Source organism: Podarcis pityusensis (genome assembly GCF_964106645.2).
Source record: "Podarcis pityusensis genome assembly, chromosome: 3".
In the NCBI taxonomy this organism is placed as follows: Eukaryota; Metazoa; Chordata; class Lepidosauria; order Squamata; family Lacertidae; genus Podarcis; species Podarcis pityusensis.
Genome location: NC_138026.1, coordinates 24,302,297 through 24,322,365, shown reverse-complemented (window position 1 = coordinate 24,322,365; position 20,069 = coordinate 24,302,297). Strand labels below are relative to the sequence as shown.

The window sequence follows — 20,069 nt, the reverse complement described above, 5'->3', positions numbered from 1 at the left end:
CGATGCAAAGCAGCGACGCCGCTCCGAGCCGGTTCAGAACGACTCGCGCTCTCTCGCTTCTCAGAGTTCTCCTAGCCCCGCCCAGGGGGCGGTGGGAGGAGCGTGGCCCCGCCCCCAATCCGGCTCCTTCTCCCAGCCTCCTCCTCCTGACCAAAACATTGACACGTGCTCCGGTCCCTCCTCGTCACGTGACGTGTGTGGGAGGTGGAACCTGGGACGTCACAACGCCCCGAGCAGCCAACCGGCGGCCGGGATGCCGGGTGGCAACAAGCGCCGCTCAGGAGGGCCAATGGGGTAAAAGCGAAGAAGGGGGGGGGGCGGAGAAACCGAAGTTCCTTGTTGTCGTCGACGTCTCGGTCAATAGAGACAGTATCAGCCTTGGCTGGGAGCGTTTGTGGTGAGGAGGCCGGGAAGGCGAGGTGGGGGGAGGTTGTGTGGGAGCCGTTGGAGGGGGAGGGGAGGCGGCCGTTGGAAGGCCAACGGTCCCCTCAGGGGAGAAAGGAGCAGGCGGGGGGGGGGAGGCTGTGTCTGGCAGGGCCTGCCAAGAGGGGGTGTGTGTTGCTTTTAGCGTCTTCATTATTTTGGCCAAGAGTCCTTCCAATGGGTGGGGGGCTTCAGTTTGTTCCTCTCTCCCCCCCCCCCCCAGGTTTTACACAAATCTTCTAGTCTCTTAAAAAAGAATCTGCCTCTAAATGGCCCCCAAAGCCCCTGGCCTGTAGTATAACCCCCTCCCCCAAAATGAATGTGGTGCCCCCTCAAAAGTTATTGGGAAGGGTACATGTCTCATTGCAGTGAGGGGGGGTGTTGGTCCCCCCCCTACAGTTCTGTCCTTAGGTGTGGTTTTCTACTCTTGTGTATATGTATATATTATACACAGAATATTTTAAATATTATATATATGTATGTGTGTATATATATAATGTGTGTATGTGTGTGTGTGTGTGTGAATCTATATATATATATACAGTGGTACCTCGGGTTACATACGCTTCAGGTTACAGACTCCACTAACCCAGAAATACTACCTCGGGTTAAGAACTTTGCTTCAGGATGAGAACAGAAATTGTGCTCCAGTGGCGCAGTGGCAGCAGGAGCCCCATTAGCTAAAGTGCTTCAGGTTAAGAGCAGTTTCAGGTTAAGCACGGACCTCCGGAACGAATTAAGTACTTAACCCGATGTACCACTGTATGTATATAATGTGTGGGGGGGGGGGGGCGTGTAGCCAGGAGTAGAGGTCATTGAAACTTTATTTAAGAACATTTCTAAAGAGATTTATGTTTTTAAAATCCTCCAAGCGATGCGCATTGTGCTCAGTATAAAAATATCAATTAAAACAGAAATATAACCTAAGAACAATATAAAATCAAGTGAAACAGATTCAGAGCATTCATAGGAATAATGATATCCAGTCTTATGGTTCATAAAAGGCCTGGTAAAATAAATATGTACATTAAAAGCCTGGAGCAGGTGTTTGGGAACAAGTGATGTTGATCACCCTTCTTTCATGAAGGTGAGTAAGAGGGGATAAAGTAGGTCCCAGTGTTGGGAGTCCAGGGCCTACTAGTCACAAATGTTGATAACTAAATGTAGGAGATTCTAATGGAGTTCTGTGTTAAGGTCCCTTCTTTAACCAAAGTGCCATTTTCATTTACTTCAGTTTTAGAAGACAAACAAAAACAACCCATTGTATCTTAAATAAGTACGTGTTAAAGGCATAGAAATAACGCTTTTGCCAAATATCAGCAAACTCTGTTAGTTCTATATGTATATATTATTTTTTATTGACTGTGTCAAAGACACATGCCTGGAATTGGGCCACAGAGACTGCTGTTCTTGGTCAAGAGTTGTGGCCAGAGTTGGATAGCAGGTGACAGGAGTGTGGACTGTCAGAATTGTGTTTGCATCTTTGCTTGTTGCCAGGAGAAGGGAGTAGCTATAAAGAATATGAGATGGAATGAAGTTGTGTGAGTCTATTTTGGCATCCACTGAGGTTATAGAAGTGTGGAAAACACAGTTGTGGTTAGCAAAACTAAGGGCAAGGTGGTTGCTTGTGTAACTAAAACATTGTTGAATTTAATTTCTATATCTTATGAAATGTGTGTTGTGTAAAATAGCACCGGCCTGAATATTCTGCTGTTCAGTGCCATTGAATCTATGTATTAATATCACTAAATTACTTAGCATGATGGAAGAAAGACGTTATATATGTGTATGGGGTTAGTCAGAATAAATATTTTGCAACACCTATTTTGTTGGTAAGTATTACAGAATATTCTGATCATTAATCCACTGACTTAGATGGCTATAAAAGCTATTTAGGAGATTTCATGGGGGATAAGACTTTCCATGGCTACTAGTTATTATGACTATATGCAAGAGTTTTTATGTTCAAAGAAAAGTGTGGTGGTGGAAGAGGAATGTCAGAGTGATGGACATGGGGGGTTACAACATATAGTAGATGGCATTTTTAGGATTGATGAATCCACTTTACCCATATGCAGCCATTCCTGAAACAGCCTATTATTTGTTTGTTTTATTTTATTTAATGACATTTATATTCTGTTTTATTTAGCAAAACCTTATTACAAGGTGACTATAAATAAAATGTTAAGTGAAACAAACTACTTTGACATAACAATATTGTGTGTTCAGCATATTGTGCCATTTAGATCACTGCTGGTAAAAGTGTGCACTAGTTCAGGATACTAATGGCATGGCCTTTGTTCCTTTCATGTTGCCTCCCATCTTCTTGCAAGGAAATGTTTAGCGTAATACTGCACACAAGGAGGCATGCTCTGACCAAATTGGTTAATAGCCATTTATATTCTCATCTTCATGGCTATGTCTTTTATTTTGTTGCCATCTTTTGCCACAATGTTTCTCTTGATGTTAATTTATAAATATCATCCTGCTGACATAACAACAACATTGTTAAAAGTTGCATTGATCATTTGTTGCCTTTAAGGAAACCATGCCTTTTCTGGGCCAGGATTGGCGATCTCCAGGGTGGAGATGGATGAAGACAGAAGATGGTTGGAAGCGATGTGAGCCCTGCAGCTCAGAACTTGAGGATGAAAACAATCAGCTTAACAACATCAGTCATAATGTGTAAGAGAAGAAAAAGAAGGGGCCCCTTCTCATTAGCTTAATACTGCTATAAATCAATGCCTATTTTTCTCTAGGTGGGCATGTATCTCAGGGCTGTATTTAACACACAGAGGAAACCGTCTGTTTATTTGCTGATCTTAATCATGGCAGGAACCTTTCCCTCAAATTCATGTAGTGATTTGATGCTCAAGCTACAGGTACAGTCAGGAACAGGAGTCATATAGGGGCAGTTTCTGATCCCCTCTTTATGTAAAGTGTTGCATAGCTGGCACTTAGATTTAAAAACAACAACAACACATGACCATTACTGCCACCAGGATACAAAACAAATAGCATTGAAAACTTTTGTTCAAGGAATGGGAGGTAAGAGAAGAGTGTAGAGACAATTTATTGTGCCCACTTAAGTGGTCATGTATTTGCTGATCTTAATCATGGCAGGAACCTTTTCCTCAAATTCATGTAGTGAACTTTTCATCTAGCTACAAAGAGTCTTAGGTGTCTTACTGTTACTGACTTAAAATAATTTGCTACTGGATTTTGCATTGGGTTATGTGGGATTTTGTGGGATGACACAAATAACAGTGCTGTGAATATTGCAAAATAATATCCTGTTCTTTTCGCTATGCAGTAGGGATAGTGTGTGGTGGTTCATGCACTGATTATTCTGTGGAGAAGGAACACCACCTTTTATTTAAGAGCAGGGTAACTAAAAGCTGCTTTTTAGTTATTTAAAATAATATGGCTTTCAGAAGAAATGTAACAACCTATTTATTTGATGCAGTGTTGTCATGGAGACTTGCCTGTTTTAAATATAAGGTGGGCTATTAGATCCGTTTTGGTAAAACTAGGTCATTGTTGTGAAAAGCTTGAAATTACAGGCTTGGAGGGACTTGCTGTGTGATCTTCACTACAAGGGCATGAAGGATGCATATGTTTGAAAACCTAAGCACCTGTTTTGCTGGTGGCAACAAACAGGCCAATCAAGCCTTCTTTCAGGGGGAAAAATCAGGAAGTGTGTATATTAGGATGGCTTTTATATTGTGTGGCATGCAGACATTCAATGATCTAAATAAGCACATCATGCGTTCACATAAACCACATAGTTAACAGTCACAGACAATTCTAATGGTAAAGTGGTATTCATAATAAAATTGTAGTTCTAATCACGGGTTGGTATTTTGTCTTGCCCCTTAGTTTGTGTTGTTATTTCCCCAAACTGGCAAAAGATAAGCCCTTATATCTGTTTGGTGTCAGCAGTGTGCCAGGTGTTGCTCAGACCTAGACCTATAGAAGGGATTGTTCTCCTACACTGAAACAGTTTCTTGCCTGGGTGACTTGCAGTGAAACAACTTTTGAACAGGCATGCTGCTCACAGCTTCCAGCTGTGGCAACATGACTTGTGTAAGGCAAGCAGGGTGGAATTGAATCGCTCTGCCTCAGTTGTCTTAGAAAATCAGGGAAATTTGACTTTGATACAAGTTTTTGTCAGTGCAAGGCTATGTTAAACTTGTTCAAATGTGGATTGTAGGCTGTTGCTTAATTCAGGTTTCTATTGGACAAGGGTGGCCACTTCTAGCTGGAAAAAAATGCACAGAATATACAAATTTAGAAATATTTTCCATAATTTAAGTGGAGATGCATCTCGCCATCACTGGAAAGTCTGTGGGAATCAGGTGGCCTATGTGCCTTCTCGGTCTGCTGTCCTACCGCTGGCTATTGGTAGCCAACTTCAAGGGCCATAATCTCCCTTCAGTCTTTCAAATAGAGGTCTCCTTTAAATTGAGCTCTGTTCTCTAACAGCTCATCAAATAGTGGCTAGTCCACTGTAAAGAAAGACCCATGCCCAACTAGAAGAGACTTCAAAAGTCATTCAATATTATTCTAGATCTCGCTGATTCATTTGGAAAGTTGGTAAGATGCTTTGTTAAATTCTTGATGTGCAATACCGTTTTCATATTTGCTGTTTAATCCTCCAGATTAGTTTGTGATTTTCCTCCTTCTCTCCCCTCCCCCCTCAAAAAAAATCTTTATTTTTCTTGTCTTGGCGATTTACAACATTCAGGCTATACTGTGGGTGCTTTTTAAAACTCTGAATTGACAGTGATAAATACCTTCATTTGACAAACTCAGCTGTTTTAATAAAAGTGAACACTGGTGAGTGGGGGAAAATGCATGTATACAATTTTCCTGTCAGAATAAAGATGGGAAGATAAAAGTAATTTTACTTTCCTTTTGTACACTTTGTGCTGTAAAGCTTCAGCAGTTTTGCTTATCTGTGTGAGGCTAACTTCTTTGCAAAGGAAACAATCTCAGGTTATCAGTGTTTTGGAAAACTGAGTGCTTTGTCTTTTGTTGATATAACTAGTGCATCTTTCAGTTTTCTGTGTGAAAATAAAAAGCTTTAATTTACAAGTTGTTGTAAACCTTTTAAATAGCTTTCCACATCAAACTCATTTTTAGCAATTTTATTTTCTATATCCTAGGTTCTTTTTAAATTTGCAAAAAGATTGTCAATAAACTGATCCTCTAGGGCATTATGACTGGGTTGTCATCTCTTTCAGAGGACTTGACATATTACAGGTAGTGTAATGCTAACCCCTGATTTTGAGTGCTGAAGAGGCTTACCATGTGTGAGTATGTCCTTGAACCCCTCCTGCAAAATACTGATCATCTGGAGGGAACCCTTTCATAGCTTGCAAAAAACTAACATATTGCATATGAGGGTTTTTTGGGTGGTGGGTGATTTTTAAAGTAGTGATCACTGGGACTGGATCAGTCTGAGTAGCTGTAGAATTTATAAGAATATCTAGAGGATTTATAATAATATAACAACACTATTAAAATAATTCAAAACAATTCACAACAGAAAAATATGAATTATTTTAGCATTATTTACCACAGATATTTTCTGTGTTTTCTGTGTGAAATTCCTTCCTTGGTAATTGATTCACAAGGCTACATAAAAGCAGTTTGTAAATAAACACATGCATTTGTTTCTTTGTGAGTCAACAAGCATGTGGACAGGGGTGATCTAGGAGACCTTCTGTACTTAGACTTTCAATGTTTTTAAACCAAGTCCCTCACCCAAGACTCCATGATAGTATCCTATTATGGGATAAGAGGGTGGGTCCTCATTTGGAATAGTAATTGGTTAAAGCACTGGTCTTCGTGGCCTGATCCAAGGTGGGTCGCAACAGGAGCACTACCACCATGCAAATATAAGGTAAAAGGGTCTCACAATGCATGTTTGGATTAAAAGTGGGCCCTGAGTCTGAAAAAGTTGAAGACTACTGGGTTAAAGAACAGGAAGCAGAGTAGGAACCTACAGGCAGATTTCACAATTGTGGCATGTAAGTAGGTAGGGTTCTCCAGGATCTGTATTGAGATGGGTGCTTTCTAACTTGTTCATTTTTTAAAAAATATTATTTGCATTTTCGAAACAGGAACAGAGAGCATATTTAACCCCCCTCCCTCCCCTCTCCCTGTCCCACTTACAACCATACCAAATACAGCATATGTACATATACCATATGACTGTCCTTCCATACTTTTCTTGGTTCCTTTTGCTTTTGTACTACTCCATGTGATCCACCTCTTTTTAATCATCCAATTTGTTAGAAGAGGGGTTATTTGATAAGGTCCAATGAAGGGAACGCATATGGAGTTAATAGATCTATGGAGATTTAAACACCTAACAGAACGTGACTGTACTTTCCATTCAAGATATCAAAATAGTTCCAATAGACTAAACATGGTGTGGGCCTTCAAAGACACTCTTCTAATTTATTTATTTTTTTGTAGAAAGACAATTCTTGTTCATTTGGGGCATTTTTCCTACGATTACCCATCTTTCCTCCTCTATTTTAATCTCTACTAATATTATACTGCCTAACGTGTTCATTTTTATTTTTCTGGAGTTGGTGTGAGGTGGTCCAGTTTTCAGATGACATGTAATTATTCACGATGGCAGATTTCAGTGGAGAATAAGGCTCTGAATGGTACCTTCAGAGGCAGCATGATTCTCTGCACCAGTTCTTTGGGAACAGAAATGAGGCAAGGGTATTTTGCTCATGTCTTGTTTGCAGGCTTCCCATAGACGTCATTTTGTCCACGGTGAAAACAGACTGCTAGTCTAGGTGTTTGAAGCAACGGTGTGATTTTACATGTTTGTTTGAAAATAAGGGCCTATTATGTTCAGTGGGGCTTATGCTCAGATAAGTGTACATAAACCCTTAGGCTGAAATCACAAACACTTACTTGAGAGTAAGCACAACTCAACATGGTGGGATTTACCTTCAAGTATACATGCATAGGATTGAGTTGTTGCACTGGTAAAACCAACAGCCATCAAACAACATGAAACTCTGAAATGCAAATGACTCATTCCTACCTTCACATACTGTGGTTTATTCAATTGTATCTGAGGGATTGGTTCTTGAAATGGATTTTTTCCCCCTTTCAGCATCTTAGATAATGATGAAGAAATATACTGCCCTGATGATTGTGAATTTGCAAGCAAGAAAAGGAAAAAGGATCATTTTAGGAACAATGCAAAATCTCAGTGTAAGACTAAACTATTTTTTAGTTCTGATAATAGTTGACAGTGTAAGCTTGCTTTCCAGCGTATTTCAGCAGAACCTATACATAATGCAAATACTTATGTATTTGAGAATGCTAGAGTAGCTAAGAATTACTTCAGTGGAAACAAATGACATGTGTAACATGCTAATCATTTGCACTCCATGAAAAAAGGGTAAGGGAAGGTAATGAAAAAATAATCTTGGTTAAGGGTTTTGTTCTTAACATAATAATAGGGAGGCTTACTTTTACCAATAGTGAACTTTAGTAAACTAGCATCTGTGCAATTTTGATTGTGGGTGTATGTAGCCTGCTGGTGGGAGGTAAAATCAAGATCTCATTTCAAATATTTCTAAAATGTACCCAGGACTTACAGAAATTTACTTGAAAATGTGCTTCCCTTAAATCAGATAGATTTTGGTTTATTTCATGCATGATTCTTTGCATCACAATGGCTTTCATGATTCTTCCAAGCAATCATTCGCATAACTGTGTCTGATGGGATTGTTAATTAATGCGGTGTTGGCCATGCTTATCCCACAAAATTGCTGAGATTGGATGTTTTTACTTCCATTCTTGATTAACTATAGTTCAGTGTTGTGTCTGAGCCCTAAATTGTGGCTAATCTTAACTACACTTAGAGAAAACGAACTAGCATCAAAAATTTGTTTTGAAATGGACTTGTTTCTGCTAACTAGGGTGAAGTCTATTACATGACAAACTGCAGGTAGTCAGAAGTGGAAGCTTCCAAACTCCTCTGTAGCTGCACTGGAAGAGGAGGTAGAAAGATCACTGACTTGTCTTTGTAACTCTAAACCATGGCTTTAGGCAGGGATACACACAGAGAAATCTGCTTTCATATGCATAGTGCCACAGGTGGTCAGGACAGTCAGTTTTGGTTTTTTAAAAATTGGTGGAAAACCTTTCCCTCTCATATTATTAAAGATTGTTAGAATCTTTTTGCAAAAGAATTTGCATATGATTGCCTACTAGTTTTTGATGGGGAATCTTTGTCTTCTTTACTCGTAAATCAATACATCTGCAGCAGAATATTAAAAAAGGTGTTCCTTATCTTGCTTCCAGGCTTCTATCGTGAAAAGTGGATATATGTTCATAAAGAAAGCACTAAAGAAGTAAGTGGTGGGCATGATTTATGTGCTTTTGGTAATTATCCATTTAATTAATCCACACACGCTAATGTATTTATTAGCTAGCTGCACTCTTATTTATTTAGCTAGTTGGTTGGGGGGAGAGTCAGCATGACAAAGCAGTTGCATAGGGAAGAGTAATTCAGATTTCAAAGCTTCAGTGTTTCCTCATACCTTCTATATGCTAGCTTGAACATACTAAAGCACAATACTACTGCATAATACTTTCCATATGTAGACAGATGGAGAGAATGGCCACTGGTGAATGTAGGAGGCAGCATGAACAACGGCTCCCAAAGCAGCAACTTATTTCTTTCCTTCTGCTTTCCAACCCATATGTCATGAGTATTGGGGAAATGGGTAGCTAGGTGACTGTGGGACTGTGATTTGTGTGGGTGGTACATTCCAGGCTTGCACATTTATCCTCTCCGGGAAGGCTTCTTTTGTGACTCTAACATGTTTCTCCCCCTCCCCCACTTTTCTTTTCAAGAGACATGGCTATTGCACGCTGGGAGAAGCTTTTAATCGCTTAGATTTTTCAAGTGCAATTCAGGACATCAGAAGGTTCAATTATGTGGTAAAAGTAAGATACTCTTGTACTATGTAGTTCTGTGATTGAATTTAACTTACTGTAATTTATATATATATATATAAATATATATATATATATATATATATATATATATATATATATATATTCTCTCTCTCTCTCTCTCTCTCTCTATATATATATATATTCTCTGTATATTCAAAAGGTTGCTAATGTTAAGAGAGTTCATCTTAAACTAGAGCCAAGGAATTGCCTCCATTTCTCAGATTAAAAATTGACATTGACATTTATTGTAAAGCGACAATGTCTCAAGCAATCAGAAAAGAGTTCTCCGGGGGTCCTTTGTGTGATATCTCTGAGAGTCTTACCATGATGCTCTTTGTGGTTCTGAACTATTATAGACCAGTACCAAAGGACTGCTTGGCTGTACCTGTGTTCCCTACAAGGGCTTTAGACTTGTTTGTTCAGTGACATCCCCCATGTGTCACCTGGCAAGCTGCATCTAGAAAATGAAAATTTGTCAGAATCGGTTGTACACAAACCTTTGAGCCTGCCTAAAGCATCTCTTTGGATACTGGACTTTATTTTACTCATTTCCATTCTGTAAACTGATGTATTAAACAGCTTTGGTTAGGAGTCTGCATTTTAGTTCATGCTGTTTTACTATAATTTATCTGCCACTTTCTGCCAACAAACAAAATGGGCCTTCAAGTGACCAAATGTGATCTTATTTTTTTGTTTAGTGTCTATTCATGTTCCCAAAGACACGGGGATGGTGGTGGTCAGATTTCTCTGTCAAAGGTGACTCCTGGGAGCAGCTTTGTTTTGAATGTAGCTCACATTTGTAGGCTAATGCAGACATACTGCTGCTAAGGATCAACTATACTATGTTGTGAACCACCCTGTGATCCTGGAATGAAGGGTGATATACAAATTTAATAATAATAATTTGCTCAACCATAGCTAAGCCAAATAGAGAGGTTGTACATTCCTCCACTCAACCATCTCCCTTCTAGAGCTTGACCACAAGCCAACTATTATATTGGCGGCGGCAGTAATCACAGTTAGGGCTAAGAAGACATTGGCACGACAACTCTGAACTTCATGCTTAAATGTGAACGTTGCCTGAGAAAGTGTGTTTATGTGTGTTTATCTTAAGCATATACTATGAGAAGCCTAGAAAGAGTAATAAAAAGCCCCATTGAACACAGTGATACTTCACTTATGAGTAAACATGCTGTCACATCTGCACAGCACTGATCTTGCTGCCACCCTGCCCCATGCAGGTAAGCCACAGTGACACAAATATCATGAGGGCAGCTCATCTGCCTGCCCACCTGAATTCTATTTCCCTGCCCCAAGGAGCTAACAAACTAAAACATGACATGGGAGAAATGGAGTAAGGGAAGGGACTCTACCCCTTCCTCCCCCACCTATGCTGTATGTTGAGGAATCTAAAGAACATAACTAATTGTGGCTTATTTGTTACACATCTTCTAATACACAATTATTATCTTGTAGCTTTTGCAATTAATAGCAAAATCCCAGTTAACTTCATTGAGCGGTGCAGCTCAAAAGAACTATTTCAATATCTTGGACAAAATTGTTCGCAAAGGTAAGGACACAAATTTCCATAGCTGCAAATGACACTTTTGCATTTTGATCAATTGCTGTTTAGGTTTTAAGAAAGCACTTGCCTAGTAGCCATGGATAACAAGAAACTGCATGCAGGTCAGTGAGTGGGGTTGTTGGAGGAGGAATGCACTGGCTTAGTGCAGTGTGGGAATAAAAAAGACAGCGGTGGATCACCACATTTGCATACTCCTCTCCAAGAGCTCCCACATCTAGTTGGTCCAACGAAGCTATAGTTCAGCTTGCCATGTTGTGTGAACAAGGCCATCATGCCGGAAACCCCAGATCCTTGGTCCTGCCATATGCATTTATTTGCTGGGGCAGCAATTCTTGGCTGTTACCTTTAAGATTATAAAATGACAATGGATCAGCTTTTCAGCTCTTTAAAATAAATGTAAAGTGTAGTAGGAAAGCAAGAATTCTCACGTGTGTTTCTAAATTCCCACTTGAAGTTCTGGAGGACCAATACAACCCACGTCTAATCAAAGACCTTCTTCAGGAGCTGAGTTCTGCGCTGTGCATATTAATACGGGGCGTGGGGAAATCGGTGCTAGTAGGAAACATCAATATTTGGATTTGCCGGTTGGAAACCATCCTTCTGTGGCAGCAGCAGCTCAATAATCTTCAAATACCCAAGGTATACCCAGCTTTTATGGCTCTGTTAAATGTGACGTTTGAGCTGTGAAATCCTTTTATCTGTGGGTGTCACCAGGGTGTCATCTGTCTGCCTCTCTCTGTCCTCCCCCTCCTCTCTGATACGGAATTATAAACAGGCATAAAGCAGGTTTTTTTTAAAAAAAATAATCATAATTAAACTGTGATGGTGAAATAGGCAATGTTTTGTTTTCAGTGCTTGATTTCAAGACATCATCCTGTACCAAGTTGCTTCCCAAAAAGTACTGGGTATCTGCTGATCATAGCTGTCAAGTGTCCCTTATTTGAAGGGACAGCCCCTTATTCCAGGGCCATGTCCCACTGCTGTCCCTTATTGATGGATGTCCCTTAAATGTCCCTTAAATTATGTCCCTTAAATTTCAAAGGAAGCAGCTCCTCTCCCTCCCTCCCTGCTGGCCAGGGAGGCTCCAACTGTGTTGCTTGGCTGTGTTGCTCACCCAATAAGAAGTCTAAGAACGACTGGGGGGTGGAGCTTGCATGCCTTGTGTGTGGCTAGTTAATGCCAGCTGAGGGGGTTTTTGAGTGCTGGACGCCATTTTGTTGCACGTGCTGCTGCAAACTTTGCAGTGCAAAGCCAGGCCGGGGAGCCATCTTAAGTTGAGGCTGCATAGGCCTTGTGGTGCATGTGATTCGGATTCTATTCAGTTGAACCTCTGGTTACAAAGTTGGTTGGACAGTGTTCTCGGAGCTACCAGTATGAGTTTGACCAGACTGCAGGAGGACAGGAAGACTGGAGTGCCTGGAACAGGTGAGGCTGCAGGTCCCTTATTTTGGCTGCTGGTCCCTTATTTTCAAGGTTGCTGGTCCCTTATTTTCAAATCTGTAAGTTGACAGCTATGCTGCTGATATTTAAGCCTTCAAAAATGTACTGTGGCTGTATGAAAATATTTATTTGGTCCTCTAACGGTATATTTTATAGGTTTAGTCAGAACCATTAAAAATGCATTAATAGTTGGCATTTAGGACCAGCCCCAAAGACACTTAACTACCTGAAGCAAAGCGCAAGATGGTGCCCCTTCCCCGTTCTGCATACAGACTGGCAGACAGGGACAGGCCAGCATCCTCCACAACATCTGGATGCAGCAGATGTTGCAGGACAAGCCACACCACTTTGGATCCAGGCAAATGGGTCCAAAATTGGGGACCACTTTAACAACTGTTGCCTTTTTCTTTTCACAATAAAGCGTATACTCAACAAGTTTTATGATGAATTACAGTGCAATCCTAGCCATATCTACTGAGAAGCAAGTCCCATTGAGTTTGATGGGGCTTGTTTCCAGGTATGTGGCATTAGGGGTCTTGGGTGGTGCAGAGCCTCTTGGGCTTGCTGATCAGAAGGTCAGCAGTTTGAATCCGCATGACACGGTGAGCACCCGTTGCTCTGTCCCAGCTTCTGCCAGCCTAGCAGTTTGAAAGCATACCAGTGCAAGTAGATAAATAGGTATTCCTGAGACTGGAAGACAAATGACGTTTCCGTGCACTCTGGCACTCGTCACGGTGTCCCATTGCACCAGAAGTGGTTTAGTCATGCTGGCCGCATGACCCGGAAAGCTGTGGGCAAGCGCCTGCTCCCTTGGCCTGAAAGCGAGATGAGCGCTGGACACCATAGTTGCCTTTGACTGGACTTAACCATCCAGGGGTCATTTACCTTACTTTACCTTTATGTGGCATTAGGATTGCAACCTTCAGATGAATTTAGCTGTTTAGATTTGAGTGTTTGGGGGGAGAAAACAAACACACCTAAGGCTGCTCAAACTGAAATAGTGAGTTTACTTTTGAACTTATAACTAACTGTTGTTAACTTGTTTTTCAGCAAGTCACCAATGGACTTACACTCTGCGATCTCCCTTTACATATGCTGAACAACATCTTGTATAGATTCTCAGACTGCTGGGACATTATCACTTTGGGCCAAGTGTCTCCCACATTGTATATGCTCAGTGAAGACAGGCAGTTATGGAAAAAGCTTTGTCTGTACCATTTCGCTGAAAAACAGGTTAGAGGAACTTTGTTATTTTAGGGTTGAGAGAGGCTGTGTATACCAACAGAAAACACATGGGAGTGTTCTCATGTGTTCATTATAAGCAAATGTATTTGGAAATCAATCCCATTGGTTTCAGTGGAACTGCTTCCAATTAAGAGTGCATATGAGTGTAAATGCATGGCACAGTCTGATGTTTACTGCTCAGTAAATCTTCCTGAATTTGGACCTGCTCTGTAATAAGCATGCATAGTCCTACAACTAGCTTTGATCACATCAAATATGTAGAGTATAACCATTTGTAAATAATAACCTAATTTTTTTTAGCACAGGGACTATACCCTACAGCCCTCCAGAATGGGCAATGGTCAAAAATGATGGGAAGTAGGGGTCGACATCTGCACAGTCTCTTAAAATATTTCACATCTGACTTTCCGTTACTTTTCATAGCTAAATAGTTTTTTTTAAAAAATCTGAGTCAGATGCTGGTTAAAACAGCACAATAGCCTTCCAATGTTACCTTTCTGTTCAGTTCTATAGGCACCCTATTCTGTCAGAAAAAGGTCATATTGACTGGAAGCTGATGTTCTTTGCACTTCAGAAATGTTACCCTATAAAGGAACAATATGGAGATACCTTGCATTTCTGTCGCCATTGCAGTATTCTCTTCTGGAAGGTAAGAAATGAAATACCTAGAATATTAGGTTGGAAACTATTCAGTAACTGAGGAAACAATCAGAGGGAGGAGTAGTCTTATATATAGAGTTTCCGTTTCACAAACTAGAATAGTCTGCTGGTCTGAAATATGAATAGCTTTCAAAACAAATTCAGAATGTAAAAGTTCAGCTTTGTACTATGTTTAACAATTAAATATTTGGGGAATTTATTTTTAGAGCACATCGGGGGCTTGCCAAACACAACACTGAAAGCAACTTAAATATTTGCAAATGGAAGCTTCCACTTCCCGAGCCTGTGTGTAATAGCCAAGAGGGGGATTACAGTGGGGGAACTTGACTTATAGATAGGTCTGAAAAAGTTAGTCATTCCTTAGCTCTTGTTATGCTGCCTGCTCCTGTGTTTTCCTTTTTAATGATTTGTGGTCTAAAAAGACAAATGGGCATTTGCAAAAAGTTTCCTTTCCAAGTTGCCTGGTTGTGATTCTTTCTTGTCAGATATAGAGATGGGGGGAGAGATTTTAATTCAGTTTGAATGTTATGAAACAATACGCAAACAAAAATGTAGCTATTTTCCAAATTCATACTTTTCTGAATTTTGCAATGCAGTTCTCCAGCCAAGTAATTCATACCAAAAGTGCATAGAAATACATATATTAGTGAAAATAACAGACAAAAAATACAGTAGAACAGGGAAAATTTCTTTGCAAAAAAAAAATGTATATTAGGAGAAAGTAGCACTAAAATGCAGGTGGATTGTCAAGAGAAGTTTTTAAAGAGAAAAATCACAACCTGATATGAAGAACGTAAGACTGGAAAAACGAGAAACAAAAAATGACATTTGCCTATCCTTATTCAGAGGTATCAAATAGCAAAATAGCAATTTTACAAACTCTTAGTTGTACAAGCTTCAGGACCATGTAGATTTCTCCAGTGTGAGTTTCCCTTTAATCATTACATTGGAAACTCACAAAAGCTGTATGTTCAAGGTACTCCAGTATCCCACTTACTAGCACATCTAGCAGCAACTGAAGTTGCTCCAAAGAATGTATTTACATGTGGCATATAGCAGCTCTTGCTTGAATCATGTTTGCAGTAAGAGCATGTGCTAGAATCTTATGTCTATCTGCATGGGCACTTACTGGACTTTTAACACAAATAATACAATACAAGCTCAGAGGTAGTTGAAGACCCTCATGTGGAAATGTGGTAATAAAGAAACTCTGAAAAGGGTAAAGATATGAGAGGCGAAGTATTCAATATAATTCATTCGCAGTTGCTGATGTTTAACTCTCATAGTGTTCTAAGGTACTTGCAATGAGATCTCATGTCTGCTTTCTTGGACTCAAGCTCTGTTGCTTTAGCAGAACATGCTTCCAGGTACTGCTTTGAGGATATGATGTCCGCCTACGGGCATCTTATGAGAAAATCTTTGGTGTTTGAGATAATGAAGGTGGCCGAATTCTTTAAATATTTGCTGGGGTCAGAGTGGCAAAGTAAATGTTCCCTTTTTGTTTTCTGATCAAGGACACAGACATAGTGCAAAAAAATTCTGTCACATGATTGATGCCAATTCCTGACCTTTTATTTTTTTCATTTTTCATTTCTTATAAGCAGGATAACTTTTCTAACCAGTAAAATTGTCTAGATAGGAATGCCCTGCAGAAAGCTGTTGTATATCATGTACTGAACTCTGCTGCTTGTCATTCTATCCAATAAAATCTTCCTCTCTTTTGCGTCTCTGCCCCTCTACCTGTTTCTTCCTTCATGACTTCCTCAAAAGGACTACCACCTTGCTTTGTTACTCAAGGTACTTTATGTGCATTTCATCCTGCCTTTCTTCTGTATCCATGTTACATAGCTGAAGCAAATAAGATTCTTGTTAATGTAATGTCACAGCCCTGAACATGTTGTTCTCTCACTTAATTGAGATTTCTAGAATTCTTTTCTTGGCTATAAAATGCTGCTTTTTAAACCTTACATAAAAAAGATTCAGTGTCTGATGTAATCAAATGAAGTTTCCAATGAACTCCTCTCTTAAACTTTGTCACAGGAATGTAGCTAATTCTCCTGAGAAGTTGTATTATGTTTAAAGGCTGTGTTTTTTAGGTTGCTAATGACTAGGAATGCTTTCATTTATTTAGGCTGCAATCCTATATATTTCACTTATCCAGGAGAAAGAAAGTCCCATTGAACTCATTCTGGCTTACATTGAAGTAGGCATGGAAAAATTTGCATGGTTTCATTTTTATTTACAAGGTTTATATCCATGCGCATTTACAGTGGTACCTCCGGTTGCGCACGGGATCCGTTCTGGAGCTCTGGTCAGATCCCAAGGTGTGCGTATCCAGAGGTGCCACTTCTGCACATGTGTGCGGCAAATAGAGCACTTTTGCGCATGCACGCACAGCAAAACCTGGAAAAATACTTCCAGGTTTGCCGTGTCATGTATCCTGAAGGATACATAACCGGAGGTGAACGTAAGTAGAGGTACCACTGTACTATATAACAGAAAGGGAATGTGCAAACAATACATGAAGAAGAAATGTTTGGCATAAGTAGTAAAAGGATGTATAAGCATTACATTGTAACACCTTATCAAACTTTTACTGGAATCCCTTTCATTTGTTCTGCATCTGTCTTAAAACAGATTGCTGCACAAAAGGGCTAATCTTGATGACCACCATCGCCACCACAGGTCTCCTGCACCTCACCCTACACTGTCAAAGCCACTGTGTGTTTCAGATGAAGAACAGGGTGTATTGCATTCCAGCAAGCAAGCTGTAGAGCAAATACATTGCCTATACTTGCACCCTTTTCCTCATCATGATACGTCAGTAAGTAAGGATGCATGATTCTTTATACTGCCTACCTAAAGAAAAATGTGTACTGTATAATGCACAAGTGCACTTTAGGAAGACCATGCACAAGTACACTTTAGGATGACCGCAGTTCAGTGGAAGAGCTCGTGCTTTGCATGTAAATGTCCCAAAGGTTCAAGACCCTGCAGATCTGCTGGTCAATGTAGTCAATACAAAACTAGACAGACCTAAAGGGTCTGACTCTGTAAGAGGCAGCTTACTATGTTCTTACAGTCACAAATGCACTTCCTTCATGAGCAACTATGGGATTGGTCACTGGGTACAACTGGAGCTCCCAAGAGGCTCCAGGCCTTGCCTCATACGTGATTTAAAGATAGAAGCAGGAGACCTTGAACAAGATACGCATCTTTCTCTCAAAACGGCACTGCTGTTGCAATATTTTGATATCTATAAATAGTAGCAGCTACTATGTATAAACTGTTGGCTTTGGATACTGCTTCACAACCAGTAACAGTCTGCCTGCCTATGCAAAGAGAGAATAACTGTGCCCTTCATTTTTTCAGGATACAGGACACCCCTGCACAGCCAATGATCCCAACAGCTGCTTCATGCCAGTTTCTCCTCAGCACTTCATAGACCTCTTCAAATTTTAAGTGCAATCCATTAATTCTTGCTGATTTCTTCATATATATTTTTGTACAGTCATGCAGGATATGTATAATGCTTTTTGTGCAATATTTCCCAGAATGTGCTTTGTAGTTATAAAGGGATGTCATAGGGTCAAAAGGAGAGAACATTGACCAGAGCATCATGTAAGGTGTTCAGTTTGTAGTGGGCAAACCGAAGGAATATTTCATTTTGCAAGGGAAGATGTATGGTGGAAGCCGGAGAAGGTGTCTACAAAAGGAATCATTGGAGTTTTAGTCAAATTTTGGAACTGTTAATACATCGATGATTTACAAACATTTTTGTTAGGGTTATAGTGATTTTTAGTTGATAACTGTAGGCAGTTTCCTTTTTGGTGACCAAAAACAACCTGCTTATTTGATCTTTGTCTTCATCCCCGTCACATCCTATTTCAATTGTGCACAATTTGCACATCCTATAAATGTTAGGAGATTCTCTGTAGGCTTCTTTGTACATACCATGTCAGCTATTGAGTTCCGCACATCAGTAAAAAACATAGTTTTGTGTACCTGTTGTGCATCCTCTTGTGAAAGAAGCCAACTCCATTTTGTAAATACATTATGCAGAATATTTATTTTTCTTAAAATATATTTTATTAATTATGTCAAACCTAATTGTGTCCTAAATAATGTGAGCTGCTGATTGCTGGCTCCTGCAGTGCGATGAAGTTTTCTGATGGTAGTCCCATCCTTTTATATGGTGGTTTCTCGTAACAAGTACAGCAATGCTACGTGGTACTGCTGTGGAAACTTGGCTAACTCCAGAGGAACTGAAAATAGCCTAATAATGGCTAGCACTCTCTTGGATGCTATTCCCCCACCCCACCTCGATATGTAATAGTGTAGTTCAGAAAGGGCAAATTTAAAAACAACTTGCAGCGTGTTCTGAAAATCTTGAAACAATCATTCCAATTTAATGTAGTATACATGTGAGTACAGGCCTTACATTGCATACCACAGTGTGTTTTGAATCTAGTTTTGTACGCAAATAAATCATGTTTTTTGCCTATTAATTCTTGTCTGGAATTCTTTGTCTTGGCACCCAGCGCTTCTTGAGATTTGATTTGATTGAGATCAATGTGATTTTCTTCAAGCATGAATGCTTAAAAATGCTCATATCATCATATTGGCTTATTGTGGCTATTGGATCCACAGGAAAGTGGCTGAGTTGGCCATGTGATAACAATCCTCTGCATCTTGATAATTGCATGTCACATTCACTTGTGAGATGTCGCCATTATCCCCATATGAGGAGTGGAAGGAGAGGGGCTTCCCTAAGAGCTCAAACAAGTCTTTGGCTTTTTAATAGCCAAAAGAGAAGTGGTTTTAGAACAGAGAAGCAGCAGGCAGGGGAAGATTTAACCTATTTCTCCAATACCAAAACCCTGGCTGCTTCTCTAGTTAGATTCCCCATTTTTTCACAACAATCTTTTCTTAAAATATTTGGATGCTTGCTATATGCATTTGTGTAGTTAGACCCTATGAGTGCCCCCCTCTTCTCACTAATACTAGCGTACAACTAGGGCTGACATACGTCTTGATTTCCCAGGACATGTCCTGGAATTTGCCTCTGAAAATGGCGTCCTGGATTATTTTTCAGAAGTGGGGCGAATGTCCTGGAAACCTGGCAACAGGGGTTAAATCATGCCAAAAATGTCTTTAAAAGCTCCAGAGCTCAAAAATATAGCAACCCTAATACAACAATTTTTCTTGATGAATGCTGACAATCTCTCAAAGGACGAAAGAAGGGGATTGAGTGCCCATTAGCCCCCTCTGTCTGGCTCATTCCCGTTTCCCAGCAACTACAGTCATACTTGGCTATAGCAACGTGGAAGCAGGACTGTATGGTTGAGGGAAAAGATGGTGGAAACAAGTATATATTAACCCAGGCCTTTGGGCATCTAGCATTCTGTTGTGTGACCTACCAGTGTCTAAACATGAGAGGGAACTACTTATACTGTGAACCTGTTGCTTATCTCCAACATAAATGCTGCTTGCCTGATTTATGAGTTATTTTATTATTCCTGCAAGATACCTGGATTCAGGCTTTGTTTGCCCTCAGAAGGGAAAACATACCAAAGTTGAGGTTCTGCTGAGAGTAAAAATAGCAACCTTCAGTTATGCCTGGAAGGTGGTGTTAGGGCTTATCTTCTGAAATGTTGTCATCTGTCCTCCGTGCTAATGGTCTTCCTATCCCTGGAGGCCACAAAGGGTG

General features: G+C 40.1%; 1 protein-coding gene across 3 annotated transcripts; it reads left to right on the top strand.

The window, feature by feature from the left end:
• The first annotated feature begins 237 nt into the window (after positions 1-237).
• FBXO25 (F-box protein 25) lies at positions 238-18,867 on the top strand. Of its 3 annotated transcripts, none has more exons than XM_080999289.1 (11): positions 238-397; positions 2,966-3,108; positions 7,571-7,671; positions 8,770-8,819; positions 9,325-9,417; positions 10,906-10,999; positions 11,469-11,653; positions 13,505-13,687; positions 14,205-14,348; positions 16,130-16,156; positions 17,732-18,867. In XM_080999289.1, the coding sequence occupies exons 2-11, from the start codon at positions 2,972-2,974 to the stop codon at positions 17,819-17,821; spliced, it is 1,104 nt and encodes a 367-aa protein (XP_080855415.1). In that variant the 5' UTR covers positions 238-397; positions 2,966-2,971; the 3' UTR covers positions 17,822-18,867. The 3 variants fall into 3 exon arrangements, with proteins under 3 accessions (XP_080855415.1, XP_080855414.1, XP_080855416.1); XM_080999288.1 differs by lacking the exon at positions 238-397 and adding an exon at positions 1,230-1,510; XM_080999290.1 differs by lacking the exons at positions 238-397; positions 16,130-16,156 and adding an exon at positions 1,233-1,510.
• The last annotated feature ends 1,202 nt before the right edge of the window (positions 18,868-20,069 follow it).

What these genes read in the sequence shown, in the direction of transcription:
- FBXO25 (XM_080999288.1), top strand. An exon ending in AACAACATCAGTCATAATGT is followed by an intron (nt 3,109 to 7,570) that starts GTAAGAGAAGAA and finishes TCCCCCTTTCAG; the next exon opens with CATCTTAGATAATGATGAAG. An exon ending in GGACAAAATTGTTCGCAAAG is followed by an intron (nt 11,000 to 11,468) that starts GTAAGGACACAA and finishes TCCCACTTGAAG; the next exon opens with TTCTGGAGGACCAATACAAC.